Here is a 12,851-nt window from a genome sequence, read left to right on the forward strand (position 1 = left end):
AAAATATCTTCTTATACATTAACGTGTTTGAAAATATCTCCGTACGTATGAATGAAAATATCTCCGTACGTATGATTGAAAATATCTCCGTACGTATGAATGAAAATATCTCCGTACGTATGAATGAAAATATCTCCGTACGTATGAATGAAAATATCTCCGTACGCACGAATGAAAATATCTCCGTACGCACGAATGAAAATATCTCCGTACGCACGAATGAAAATATCTCCGTACGTATGAATGAAAATATCTTCGTACGTATGAATGAAAATATCTCCGTACGTATGAATGAAAATATCTTCGTACGCACGAATGAAAATATCTCCGTACGCACGAATGAAAATATCTCCGTACGTATGAATGAAAATATCTCCGTACGCACGAATGAAAATATCTTCGTACGCACGAATGAAAATATCTTCGTACGCACGAATGAAAATATCTTCGTACGCACGAATGAAAATATCTTCGTACGTATGAATGAAAATATCTCCGTACGTATGAATGAAAATATCTTCGTACGTATGAATGAAAATATCTCCGTACGTATGAATGAAAATATCTCCGTACGTACGAATGAAAATATCTCCGTACGTATGAATGAAAATATCTCCGTACGCACGAATGAAAATATCTCCGTACGCACGAATGAAAATATCTTCTTATACATTAACGTGTTTGAAAATATCTCCGTACGTATGAATGAAAATATCTCCGTACGCACGAATGAAAATATCTTCTTATACATTAACGTGTTTGAAAATATCTCCGTACGTATGAATGAAAATATCTCCGTACGTATGATTGAAAATATCTCCGTACGTATGAATGAAAATATCTCCGTACGTATGAATGAAAATATCTCCGTACGTATGATTGAAAATATCTCCGTACGTATGAATGAAAATATCTTCGTACGCACGAATGAAAATATCTCCGTACGTATGATTGAAAATATCTCCGTACGTATGAATGAAAATATCTCCGTACGCACGAATGAAAATATCTCCGTACGTATGATTGAAAATATCTCCGTACGTATGAATGAAAATATCTCCGTACGTATGAATGAAAATATCTCCGTACGTATGAATGAAAATATCTCCGTACGTATGAATGAAAATATCTCCGTACGTATGAATGAAAATATCTCCGTACGTATGAATGAAAATATCTTCGTACGTATGAATGAAAATATCTCCGTACGCACGAATGAAAATATCTCCGTACGTATGAATGAAAATATCTCCGTACGCACAAATGAAAATATCTTCGTACGCACGAATGAAAATATCTCCGTACGTATGAATGAAAATATCTTCGTACGTATGAATGAAAATATCTCCGTACGCACGAATGAAAATATCTCCGTACGTATGAATGAAAATATCTCCGTACGCACAAATGAAAATATCTTCGTACGCACGAATGAAAATATCTCCGTACGCACGAACGTGTTTGAAAACATCTTCGTAAAATCTTCGAAAATATCTTCTTCCACACAAACTTTTCAAAAATATCTCTGTACACGTGAATATTTTGGAAATATCTCCATCCACACAAAAATGCTCACACGCCAGCCCAGTGATATGTCAAAGCGTCATTGTCATGTGGACAGGACGCTGGATTTTTATAGTTTATAGTTCATTTAAAGGTTCCCCAGAGCCACAAACCGAACAACCCATTCTCAGTGTTCTATACTTAACCCCATGTACATTAGTTGTGTGAATGTGAAAATGAGAGAAATAAGAGATATGGGGGTGGCAACCAGGGAGGCAAGCACAACATATGGGGTGGCAGCTGCCACCCTCTACCACACTACAGAGCTTTTTTTTCCTTCTCCCCTCCCTGTGTCACTTCTCCCTCTTTTTCCTCTTCTCTGTGTGTTCGTTTCTCTCTATCAAATCTTTCTTTTCATGTCTGCTCAGTCTATTTCCCATCCCTCATTTCCTCCTCCTCCCTCGCTGCAAGATGATGCTATTTGTGCCCTAATCACGTGAAATCCATCCACACGCTAAAACTCCCGGTGGGGTGCTGTGATGCCCCTCTTGCCTGCTGTATTGTTTCAAGGCTTCGTTTACTTACTGTGCGGCGTCTTATTAAATTACACTGTGTGTTGCGTACCGAAACAGGAGCTCAGCGTAAGTAGCTGAACTCGGACGGAGACAGAAAGAGATGGAGCTACAGCTGACAGATTCGATTTCCTTCACCGTTTGGCTTATGCTGTTTTTCCGCCGGGCACTAATGCTTTCATAATGCTGTTTTAGTGATGAACCATGCCGCCAGGAGAGGGTCGTGTCTCCGACATCAGTGTGGAAGCAAAGCATCAGCACCTCCATTTCAAACTGCATACGATCGATAAAAACCGAGGATAACCAGTCATGCTGTTCTCTCTCTCGCTCGCTCGCTCTCTCTCCTCCCGTATGTGTGTGTGTGTGTGCTTGTGTTAGTAGCACGCTGCGTGAAATCGCACACTAATGCTCATGAGTGTGCAAGCAGCTCGGCCGTATCCCGAACTCTGGCGGACTCACAGCAAGACACCGAGTCCACATGTGGCAACAGCAAAGCACGCACAGCAAATAAAAAGCATGAGGATTAGCCATGAATAATAAACACCACACGCGTCAGGCCAAGCAACCACAGACAGCATGCTGCTAAAACTGCTAGCTGGTAAAAGCAATCGATCAGCCAGGATGTGTTTCGTGTCTGACGTTTACGTTTACATTTTGTCTCACGCTAAAAGTTTACCTAAAATCTCACCCAAAATCTTGTCTGATATCTTCAGTGATGATGCGGCTGAACATGTAGCTGAACTCGTTACCATTAAAGGTGGCCATTTTGGATTAAACTACAGGCCACTTTTACCAAAGTGCAGTTTGGGATCGCTCCACCGCTGTTGGCTCCGCCTCCCAATGTTTAACGGGGTACAGCTTACCACGTAGCTAAACAGTGTGCTGTTAAAGAGGCGGCCATTTTGGATAAACTGAGGAGCTCTTTTAACTCGGTGCGGCTCAGTATCACGCATTGGCTCCACCTCCCAACGTGTGAAGTTCATATAAATTCAGTATAAAAATGAAATGAACAAAATGTACATTTGTTTATTCTTTCAGATGATTTCTGTTACCATATAAAATCTTCATTTCAACTTTTATATCCAAAGTAACCATGGTTTAAGGTTATTATTATTATTATTATTATTATTTAAATAATGCATTCTTACATCACCCCCTGGTGGCATGGAGTCTCTAAGAGACTATCTATATCTCTTATAAGGTATATAGGGTGATACCACTTCTGGACATAAAGTTTGTATATAATAATAATCAGACCCTAACAAATTTAATAATGTTATTTTACAGAACTATATGCAGATTGAAATCAAAGACTTTGGGTGAGACAAACTTACAGTAAACTTCGAATCCAAACTTCAGAGTCCGAACTTGTTTGGAAATGGCGTAAATATTGTTTTTGCGAAACGATTCAGCACACTTTCTATGAAGGCCACATCAATGATGATCTAAACACTGTGTATGTTATTAACATACATAATGCAACAAACAATCAATCATTTCTATGAGGTCAAAGTTACCATGAACTATGACCTCATTCATATCAATGCACTCATTAAGGCATTTTGCACATCGTTAAAATTGTTAATGAAAATACTTTACCTTTATTATGCATTATGAATTATTAACAGATGTTTTATAAGTAGTATTCATTACACATTATAACACCAATAACACTTCACAAGAGCATCACAAGACCCGTGTAATGCCTTTTCGTAAAGGACTGTAGTAAAGTGTGCAATGCCTTCTGAATGCATTATAACAGGTTATTATACGTATAGAAAGTGGTATCCCAAGTCTTTCCTTCACGCTATTAGCGTAATGACGTGTTCATAATAATGCATAATAAACATTGTGTAAAAGTTCAGTGCGTTTTCATAAATGATTATACTGCACTATGTATATATGGCCTATATAGAAGTATATGGCCTTCATAGAATGTGTTATCGACTGTCTTTAAAGCTAGATAAGCAGGACTGGTAAGATATCATTGTTCCTGGAATTTCCTAAATAAGACATTTTTATTTTTGTCCAAAAAACGAGTGCATAGCAACTGAGAATTTGTGGCACACGTTTTATTTGAGCAAAAAACAAAACACAAAAACCCCTCAGTCCACTGTGACTGAAACTGACGCTGTTCGCTGTCAGTTCTCCATCTTTTGAGCACGAAGAGAGTGACGTGCTGAACTTTCGCTTAAGTTAACGTTCGGTAAGTCAGTGATCTCAGGATGAAAGGAAAAAGCTACGCTGACAGGTCGATGTAGCGGTGGGGAAACTGAATGACAACTCAGAGGCACAGGTTCTACAGCGCAGAGAGAGAATCGTACTGCAGCACACAGTTCCACCACTCCACTATAGGCTAAAAAAACAGCTTAGACCAGCTGGTTTACACAGATTAGCATGTTACTGATGGCAGATTAATTAAACCTTATTTGTCAATCCAGTTACGCTGGTCTAAGCTGTTTTATTCCCCCAGAAGCGTTGCCACACAGCGCACTAGGCAGCGAGCACGGTGGGCGTTTACCTGGACAGGTGGACGTGCAGGCACTCGTCTGGACGCTCTGGCCCTCGCAGGCGGAGCCTCCGTTCAGGGGGGTGGGGTTAGTGCAGCTCCGACTCCTCTTCTGCCAGCCGCGGCCGCACACGGCGCTGCACGCCGACCACGTGGCCCACGTGGACCACCCGCCATTCACTGCTCGAACAGAGCAAGTCAGGGTTACCCGACGAGCAACACCTTTCACCCTGCCTTACACCACCTTATGCGAAAACGAACCTCGGGTCTTATTAAATTTTCTTCGCGTGCGCATGTGAGACTTCCGTTAGCGCTAACTAGAGGCTTAGAATTCGGGTTGTCGTAATGAAATTCCATTATTAATTCAAGATAATTCATACATAGTTTTTATCCACTGATGGTTACTTTGAATGTTATCCAACGTCCGCGACACAAGAAGATTCTCGTCATCGCTTCCATTATAGCAGCTGTAAAGAGAAATTTTCCCATGGAGGAAAAACACCGACACTGGAGATTCCAAAAATCGTAAATAAACTTCCCCTTAGAGAAAACGTCACAACATCAACGAATCTGAATTTCAGCCAGATTGCTCTAGAAAATTCAACACCTTCTGACCAAACACGATCAAGAATTCACTGGTATAAGGCGTATTAATGCTGACGTTACTGATAATGTAATCCCATCAATGCGTTACATCATTGCCGAGATATTTCCCATTTTGTACATTATACATTACAGAACAAACTTTTTCTATACATTATAGAGTTTGCGTCTCGGCTTGTCCTCGTTAAAAAAAACTTTTCCAGTACAGTGTGTGTGTGTGTGCTCTCGCAATACTCTGATAGTGACTTATTCTCCGGCTTAGTGAAAGAACATACAGTATTATAATAAGATGAAAATATTGTTGGTTCGACTTCTTTTAGTCGAACTTGCTCTCAAATTTCTTCGTTCTGCTTTGAGCTTGTCTGCTCAGGGCCAATACGGCTGCTTTGGGAAATAATTTCATTATTCCGAAATGAATGGAGGATTTGCTTGCAGCTGCTTATAATGCCTAACATCTGCTGAAAATGAAGGATAAGATGAAGTATTATTTGGTGGAGCTCGTGTCGGCTGTGATATTACGCTCCGAGAAGGTGAACAGTTCACGCGTCACCAACTGCAAGAAACACCGCAACGCGGCGATAAATGTGGCGTTATTTAACAAAGAAAAAAACATCGTGACGTTTTCTTTAAGGAGATTTAGGGAAGTTGGAACATGACAAGCTGCAGTTAAAAAAAAAAAAAAGAAAAGCGTATTATCTTTGAGAGAGGGCAAAAAAAAAGAGAGGCTGATGAAGGAACTGTTGTTTACAGCTGCTATAACATAAACAATAACATGAACTAGCTTGAGCTAGCTTGTTTCGTTTTGCTGTGGTATAAGAGGAATACAAATGCTTTGCGGTTTCATTTCTTCACACAACCCTGTCGTTGATTATTTCCTTATGACAACACGACCCCAAGGGTTTTATCCGCTATATATTTGATGCCAATACACGGGATTCCACATGGTTAAAGCCAGTGAACGATAACGGCTATATAGGCGAATAAGAAAATAAGGATTGTGTTTTGTCTGAAACAAGATTACTCGATAAATATTTTGTTACACACTTAATGATTGGAAATGATTAAATGAACGGTTTGTCATTTTTTGAGCCCTCTGCTGCCTGCGAAGTGAACTGCAATTTGGACAAAAAACACTGACGAGCCTTTATCTTCTTTTAAACAACCTATGCTGTGCAATTTATCTTTAAAACAGCTCTGTTCATACTGTGGGTTCATTTAATGGCCAGAAATGCTCAAACCGATCCATTTCTTTGCAAATTTGCGATAATATCATCATTATAATGTGCTTGTACTTCTGTAGACTTTGCAGTCCATGATTTACAAACATCCAAGTCAATGCGGTTTGAGCTTTAGTCGACTAAAGCTGGAGCCACAAGCAATGCTAATGCTAATGCTAATGCTAGATTGCACGATCCGTGCTTCAAAAGGCGACAAAATGGCTGCTGCACTGTGAGAATTAAAGCACATCCTATCGCTCTGATGCCCTTGTCAAGCTACAACGGCTGCAATCAATCAGCTTCTCTAAAGCTGCGTTCCTCGCTGAACCACACACACTGATAACTCAAATCAAAACGCCTGTTTTAACACCGGTTTCATTTCCACAAGCTCGCGCAGTGTGCGCGATCGCGCCGGCCCTCGTGTAGTCCGAGACACCAATACATTTCTTTGCGAACGGTATATGCCTGGAGGATTGCGCGATGATCCCGAGTCCAAAGTTCACAGTGTGTTTTTAATCAAGCCTCGACGTCTCCTTTCTGCTTCTCTCTCAGCGCTCAAAGGAAATCTGATTTCTTCTGTTCGGGGACTGATTTGTTGTCAGGGAGCCTTGATCACCAGTCAGGCCGCTGAGGGCTCCTAATTCACAGGCTGAATCACTTCCGGAGCCTCTCTAGCGCCAGTGATTGCCCACCGCCGAGAGGGAAATTGCGCAGCCGCGGCTGGCGCGAGGGCCCTGATTACCTCTTCGCACTCAGTCCAGCCACGTCAAAGCCGGCTTCGTTAAAATGCATCCCTACCCTTCCTTTATTTCACGGCTCTAATAACAGCCCTTACCCCACAGCCAATGAGAGCTCTGGCGAAGCTTCACATGAGTAAACTGACATTTTAATACGAGGCTATAGCGGAAGAATTTTTTTTTTTTTTACCAGGATCAGGTCTAATAGTTCCTTTTGATAGAAAGCTATTCAAAAGATTTTTTTTTTTTGCTGTAATTAATTTTTCACAATGGAGGCAAATTGGGCATCACGTTGGCGCAAATTGTACGAGGTGGACCTACCATTCACTCGCTGTTGTTCTGACTCTGATTAATGATACAAAAAAACAAAAAAATTAGCCCTTCCCTTTCCTTCTGCTTGTGAACATCCAATCCTTTTTTTTGTTTGTTTCGTGAAAGTCACTTCGCCGTCCTGCATCCTGTCCTCTTCATTATGACTCACAGTTGATAAGTGGCAGTTGAATATAAAAAAAAAAAGATAAAGGCTAAACTATTTCCCATCTCCCCTTCTGGGAGACTGGAACTCTTGATTTCTGCCTCATGCGACTGACTGACTGACGGTGCCCTGATTAGCCAAGCCCATTATGTGCCTTTAATGTATGCTAGCTTTACTCCGAGGAGTCCTGGGACCTCCGTCTGCAATAAGGAATGGGCTAAGTCTGCGCATAATAATAAAGGTCAGCTAGCTTATCAAGGCAATCCGTTATCTAATTTCAGTACCAGCGTACAGAGAGAAGACACATGGCTGTGGAAGAGCTAGCAGCATCGGGATTTATCGAGCTAGTCGTGTATGCTTTGCTAATATCAGAGGCTGTGGGTAATATTTTGCAGCTGAATTGAAACCTAATGTATAGATTTTTACAGGCTTGGTTACCGAAGTTCCTCTCTTATTCATGACCATTAACATTTTGTTCAAATATTTAAAAGACTCGGTGTAGCACTCACACATAGCATGTAACACACACCTAGCTGAACAACGAATCAATACCTCAATAACTGAATGAATGACAGCTTTAGTCTAGCATATACAGTTTGGTGGTTTCTGCTCTAGTAACGCTGAAATCCAAACCCATTTATAACCTTAGCATGCAGTTATTAGCGCTGACCTGCGTGCTAGCTTTAAAGTAACTTTTTTTTTTTATCTCCTGCGCTTCAGACCAAGCTGTCTATCAACCTGGCTTCAACTGATTCACTCTCTCCTCTTGAGGTCAAACCCCATCTCCGAGTTTTGTGTATCTATCAGATAGGTGAAAGCCGTGGAGTGTGTGAAAAGGGACGAGGAGCTGAAGGAGAGACGCACCGTAGACAATCACAGCGGCCGAGGAGCTTTTGCGTCGCGCCACAATGTTCTTGGCCACGCAGGTGTAGTTGCCGGTGTCGGCCAACCGGGCTTGTTTGATGATGAGATTATGGTCCACTGTGATGAAGAAATTGGGGTCAGCCTTGGGGTCGATCAACTCGTCGTTCCTCTGCCATTCCACCTGGAGAATCAAACACACACACACACACACACACACACAAGGAGGAACAATAAAAAGCCATTTTCACAGTCTCCGCTTGGTGTCTCTTTGACATCTGCTCAAGACGGGGGTTTAATTTTGTCATTGCGGAGCAGGACAGCAGATTAGCTTCAATCTTTTCGAATGGTGTCACAAGAAGAAGTACTGAATTGAAATACTGAGTATTCAGTCAGTTTGGGACGCGTTGGCAGGCAGAACCGAGGCAGCTTGGAGCTGAATATTTCATGCGGCAAACGTCTGCGGGAGCTGCTGTTGTTATTAGGCCGCTCTGTCGAGCAGCGTGAGCGGAAGCAGCTGGACGCAGTCTGGTCCAGTCCTGTGCCCTCCGCAAAACTGCCTACATTATTAATGGAGCTAATGGATGTGCCAAAACGCGGGAGCTAAACCTCTCGTGTGGCAAAACATTGGCTGATACAGACACGAGGCTAAATCAAACGAGCGGCATAATTAGCAGATGGCTTCATCAATAAACAAGTTGCTCTCACCTCAGCAGTGGGGACGCCCTCTGGAGGATGGCAGTGGAGAAGCACTTCCTGGTTGAGAGCCACTTCTTTACCCAGTGGCTCCTCCTCAAAATTTTTCCTCAGATCTGTCGAGCAAGAACATGAATCTTTGTGTATATAAAAAACTACCACGACTGAGTAGTGACAACATTCATCCGTTCATCCATTTTCTATACCGCTTATCCTACACCGGGTCATGGGGAGCCTGGAGCCTATCCCAGGGGACTCGGGGAACAAGGCAGGGAACACTCTGGACATGGTGCCAACCCATCGCAGGGAACAATCACACACACAATCATGTCCTACCGAAAATTCAGCGAAGCCAGTCAGCCTACAATGCATGTGTTTGGACTGGGGGAGGAAACCGGGCTACCTGGAGGAAACCCCCGAAGCATGGTGAGAACATTCAAACTCTAAGCACACAGGGAATCAAACCCCAAACCCTGGATTTGCGATGCAAACGTGCAGTTTTGAACTTGAAGCAGAGAATAAACACACACGTGTCATCACTAATCCAATCAGAAAGGAGTCGATCTGATCAAACGCTTTGCTGGGAACACATCCGGACAGCGACAACTGCGGCTAAACAAGGTCTTTAAACTTTTTACATTTGAAGATATCCCTGAAAATGTCCTCTAAAAGTAACCCAAAGCCATGCTGCACAACTCATACAGCAAGTGTAGTTATGACAGGAAGGCGACGGTTTCTCCAGAACTTGGCGTAGGCGTTAGCAGTCTTGTCTACAGCCGTTGTATGCTTGCATGTTTGTTTGTTTAGGAGCTCGTGATGATCCACCTGTGTGAGATGGAACCATAGCACAGGCCCTAGAGCTTATTTAGAGCTGCTTGGATGCGATCGAGGATGGCTGTAGCCCCTGGGCCAAGCATCAACCGAGAGCAATTGCATTATCCCTCCCTAGCCCTTTCACTCACACACACACACACACACACACACACAACACAGACAGTGCACATTTTCTACACTGAGAGATCCACACATACACAGACCATAGCATGCGTCCTATACCCACAGGCAACTGACACAAGTGTTGATGGGATTCGGATTGAATTTGGTGCTCCAAATCGTGTTATAACCAATATACAGAGTTTGAGTCATAGAAAAAAAGTTTTCAAAAGAATTCTTGCATAAATGTTCATCAGAGAGGTGCCCATGGAGATGGCTGGCCTTGTGGAATATCAGAATTTCAGCAAAGTGGGGTTCGTGTGTGAAGTCATCACTGCCAGTCATTTTGCACGCCTGTCCAGAACAATCATGGCATCGCTGATGAGAGCCCCACCTCATTCTTTTTTAATTAAACTGGATTTAACGGTTCGGGGCGACGTGGTGGACAGCGTGGAAACATTTTTGCCCTGATCTGACAGGCAGAGCTTCAATGAGGTCGAAGTGAAAACATCCGTCTCTTTCCCCACGTCCTGCTTTAAACGCTACATGTTTATGACGAGATTAATAGGGCTATAAAAATCCCGAGCAACTTAACGGCGTCTCGACTTCGCATCTGACGCCAAAGACGAGAGCGAAGCCCTCTTTGTTCTCGTGGCAGATTCTGAAATAGCACACTGAAACGTGTGACAAATCCGGTTTGATGGCGAGGAGCTCTCAGCGAACAAACGTAGCCCGGGATTGGCAACGGCTGCATTGTCTGAGACATTAGCGGCAAAATGAAGCGTCCCCTCTTCCTGTGTGAGGCCACATGATAACTAGCCCACACGTGATTCTTCTGGAGCCTAATCGTATTATCACAGTGACAGATATGGAAACCGTGCGGCCTCTCGAGGCAATTACCGAGCGCGCCGTCGCAGATTAGTGGATTACCACGCCGCAGGCTTATTCCGATCAAACTTCCCAATCAAACATTAAATAAGTCGTACAAACCCATCTGAATCAATCAGCCTCGGGGAACACACGGCTCAAGTGGTTAGACTGATTGGCCAAATGCAATTCTGAAACAATTTTTTATTACAGAGTGTCAGTAACAGCAAATTCCACAAGAGCAAGAGACTCATTAAAGGAAAATGGTTTGGTGTGGGGAAAAAAAAAAAGACATTTACACAAATGTTCCACTTCTGATATAAATTGGCACCCCATCCAGAGTGTAGTCACACCTCATGCCTGGCATTCATGGGATTCACTCTACGGAAAGGCCAGTCCCAGTGAGCAGATCTGTTCATGGATGTCCATAACTGAGCCAGTCACTGTCAGTGGTCTACTTGTGCTCAATCCTTGTCTGCTCAGATTTGCCCACTGAGACATGTTTGTGATATTGAACACATATCTCACCCAACGTTTTTTTTGCATGCCATTATAATCTTGCAAATCTTTTCTAAACTTGCTTGAAATTACACTATAAATCTGTTTAATCTCATTCTTTAACCTCGTAATTTTCAATACCCACCCACTAGCTCTCCCGCCACCCCCAACCCCCGGCCCAAAAAAAAAAAAAAAATCCCTCTAACATTTTAAGTTTTTATTTAGGTTCAGATCTCTCCTGTTTTTACATTGTCTGACTATCCTAATGTGTTCACGTATTCTGTGTCTCACCTTGGTTACTTGTTTTTTTCTGCCCTGATATTTCTGTTCCTCCTTGTGAAGTCTTATCATGATTTGTTAAGTCCAAGCCTTAGTTTCCCATGAGCCCTGTTATTTTTTTCTTTTAGTACCTCCTGGTTTGGCCTTCACTGGTTTTTGTTTTTGTTTTTTTAAATTTTGGATTATCCTTGTGTTATGCTACCGACTTTGATTGACAATGGTTCTTGGATTATACTTAATAAAACCCACTAGTTTATGCGTCCTGTCTCCCATTTTCACATTACACTAGCTAGTTCTTCCCTACCAACCAGCTTAGCTTCCTATGCAGCATTCAAAGTCAGACACTGCATCTTTTCAAAATGAAAGAATCAATGTTGGACTCCAAACACTACATACTATAGTTGATGGACTACGTATGAGGTAAGTGGAACCATTTCATTAAAGCAAGTCTTCTTTGAATCTTGTTGACTTATAAACCTTTATCCATGGACATTAAGCCCTGGATCTAGAGACTTGGTTCTGGTTTAGATGTTTTGCGTAACTCACAGGCGAGGCGCACATAAGCCTTTTGGCTCTTCTGGGTTCCTGTAGTGCTCCAGGCCACACACTGGCACCAGTAAGTCTCCAGCCCGAAGATCTTCTCCACCTGCTGGCGTGAGATGTCAATCTTCACCTGCATCACTGGGAAACCTGATGAAGACAAACATGTATTTAAAAAAAAAAAAAAAAAAAAAAGAAGAAGAAATTGAAAACAGAATTGTTACTGAATTTGAGGATCTGGATTCTGGAAAAAAAAAAAAAAAAAAAGATACATTCAGGGATCTTTGGATGATTGATGGTTTTAGTATTTGTTTCAACCTGTAACTTCAGAATACTTTAAAATAAAAAGAGAAACCTAAGGAGACAAACATATGTTCTGTTTATTTTAATTAATTTTTTATTAAAAAGTGTTTGTTTTTTTGGATTTTTACACAAACCTATAATCATTTTATTTTAAAAAATAGCCTAGATTTTTCACTGGATTTGAGGAGCTAGACTCCAAGGAAACCCTCTATTGTATGGTTTTATATAGAAGCTTTAAACCGAAGAACCCTTTAAACA

The 12,851-nt window shown here is 42.0% G+C and overlaps 1 protein-coding gene across 4 annotated transcripts in view; it reads right to left on the bottom strand.

Annotated features, from left to right (window-relative positions):
- The window catches only part of unc5a (unc-5 netrin receptor A), a 231,678-nt gene that overhangs the window by 69,218 nt on the left and 149,609 nt on the right, over positions 1 to 12,851 (bottom strand). For 2 of the 4 annotated variants that reach the window (XM_017490110.3, XM_017490101.3), the window contains exons 3-6: positions 12,297 to 12,440; positions 9,186 to 9,289; positions 8,481 to 8,661; positions 4,597 to 4,764 (exon numbers count right to left, since the gene is read on the bottom strand). In XM_017490110.3, coding sequence (XP_017345599.2) covers positions 4,597 to 4,764; positions 8,481 to 8,661; positions 9,186 to 9,289; positions 12,297 to 12,440 — 597 coding nt within the window. The remainder of the gene's footprint in view (positions 1 to 4,596; positions 4,765 to 8,480; positions 8,662 to 9,185; positions 9,290 to 12,296; positions 12,441 to 12,851) is intronic. The other 2 variants (XM_053688507.1, XM_017490117.3) reach the window with 1 other exon arrangement.

This window comes from Ictalurus punctatus, chromosome 2 (genome assembly GCF_001660625.3).
Source record: "Ictalurus punctatus breed USDA103 chromosome 2, Coco_2.0, whole genome shotgun sequence".
Lineage (NCBI taxonomy): Eukaryota > Metazoa > Chordata > Actinopteri > Siluriformes > Ictaluridae > Ictalurus > Ictalurus punctatus.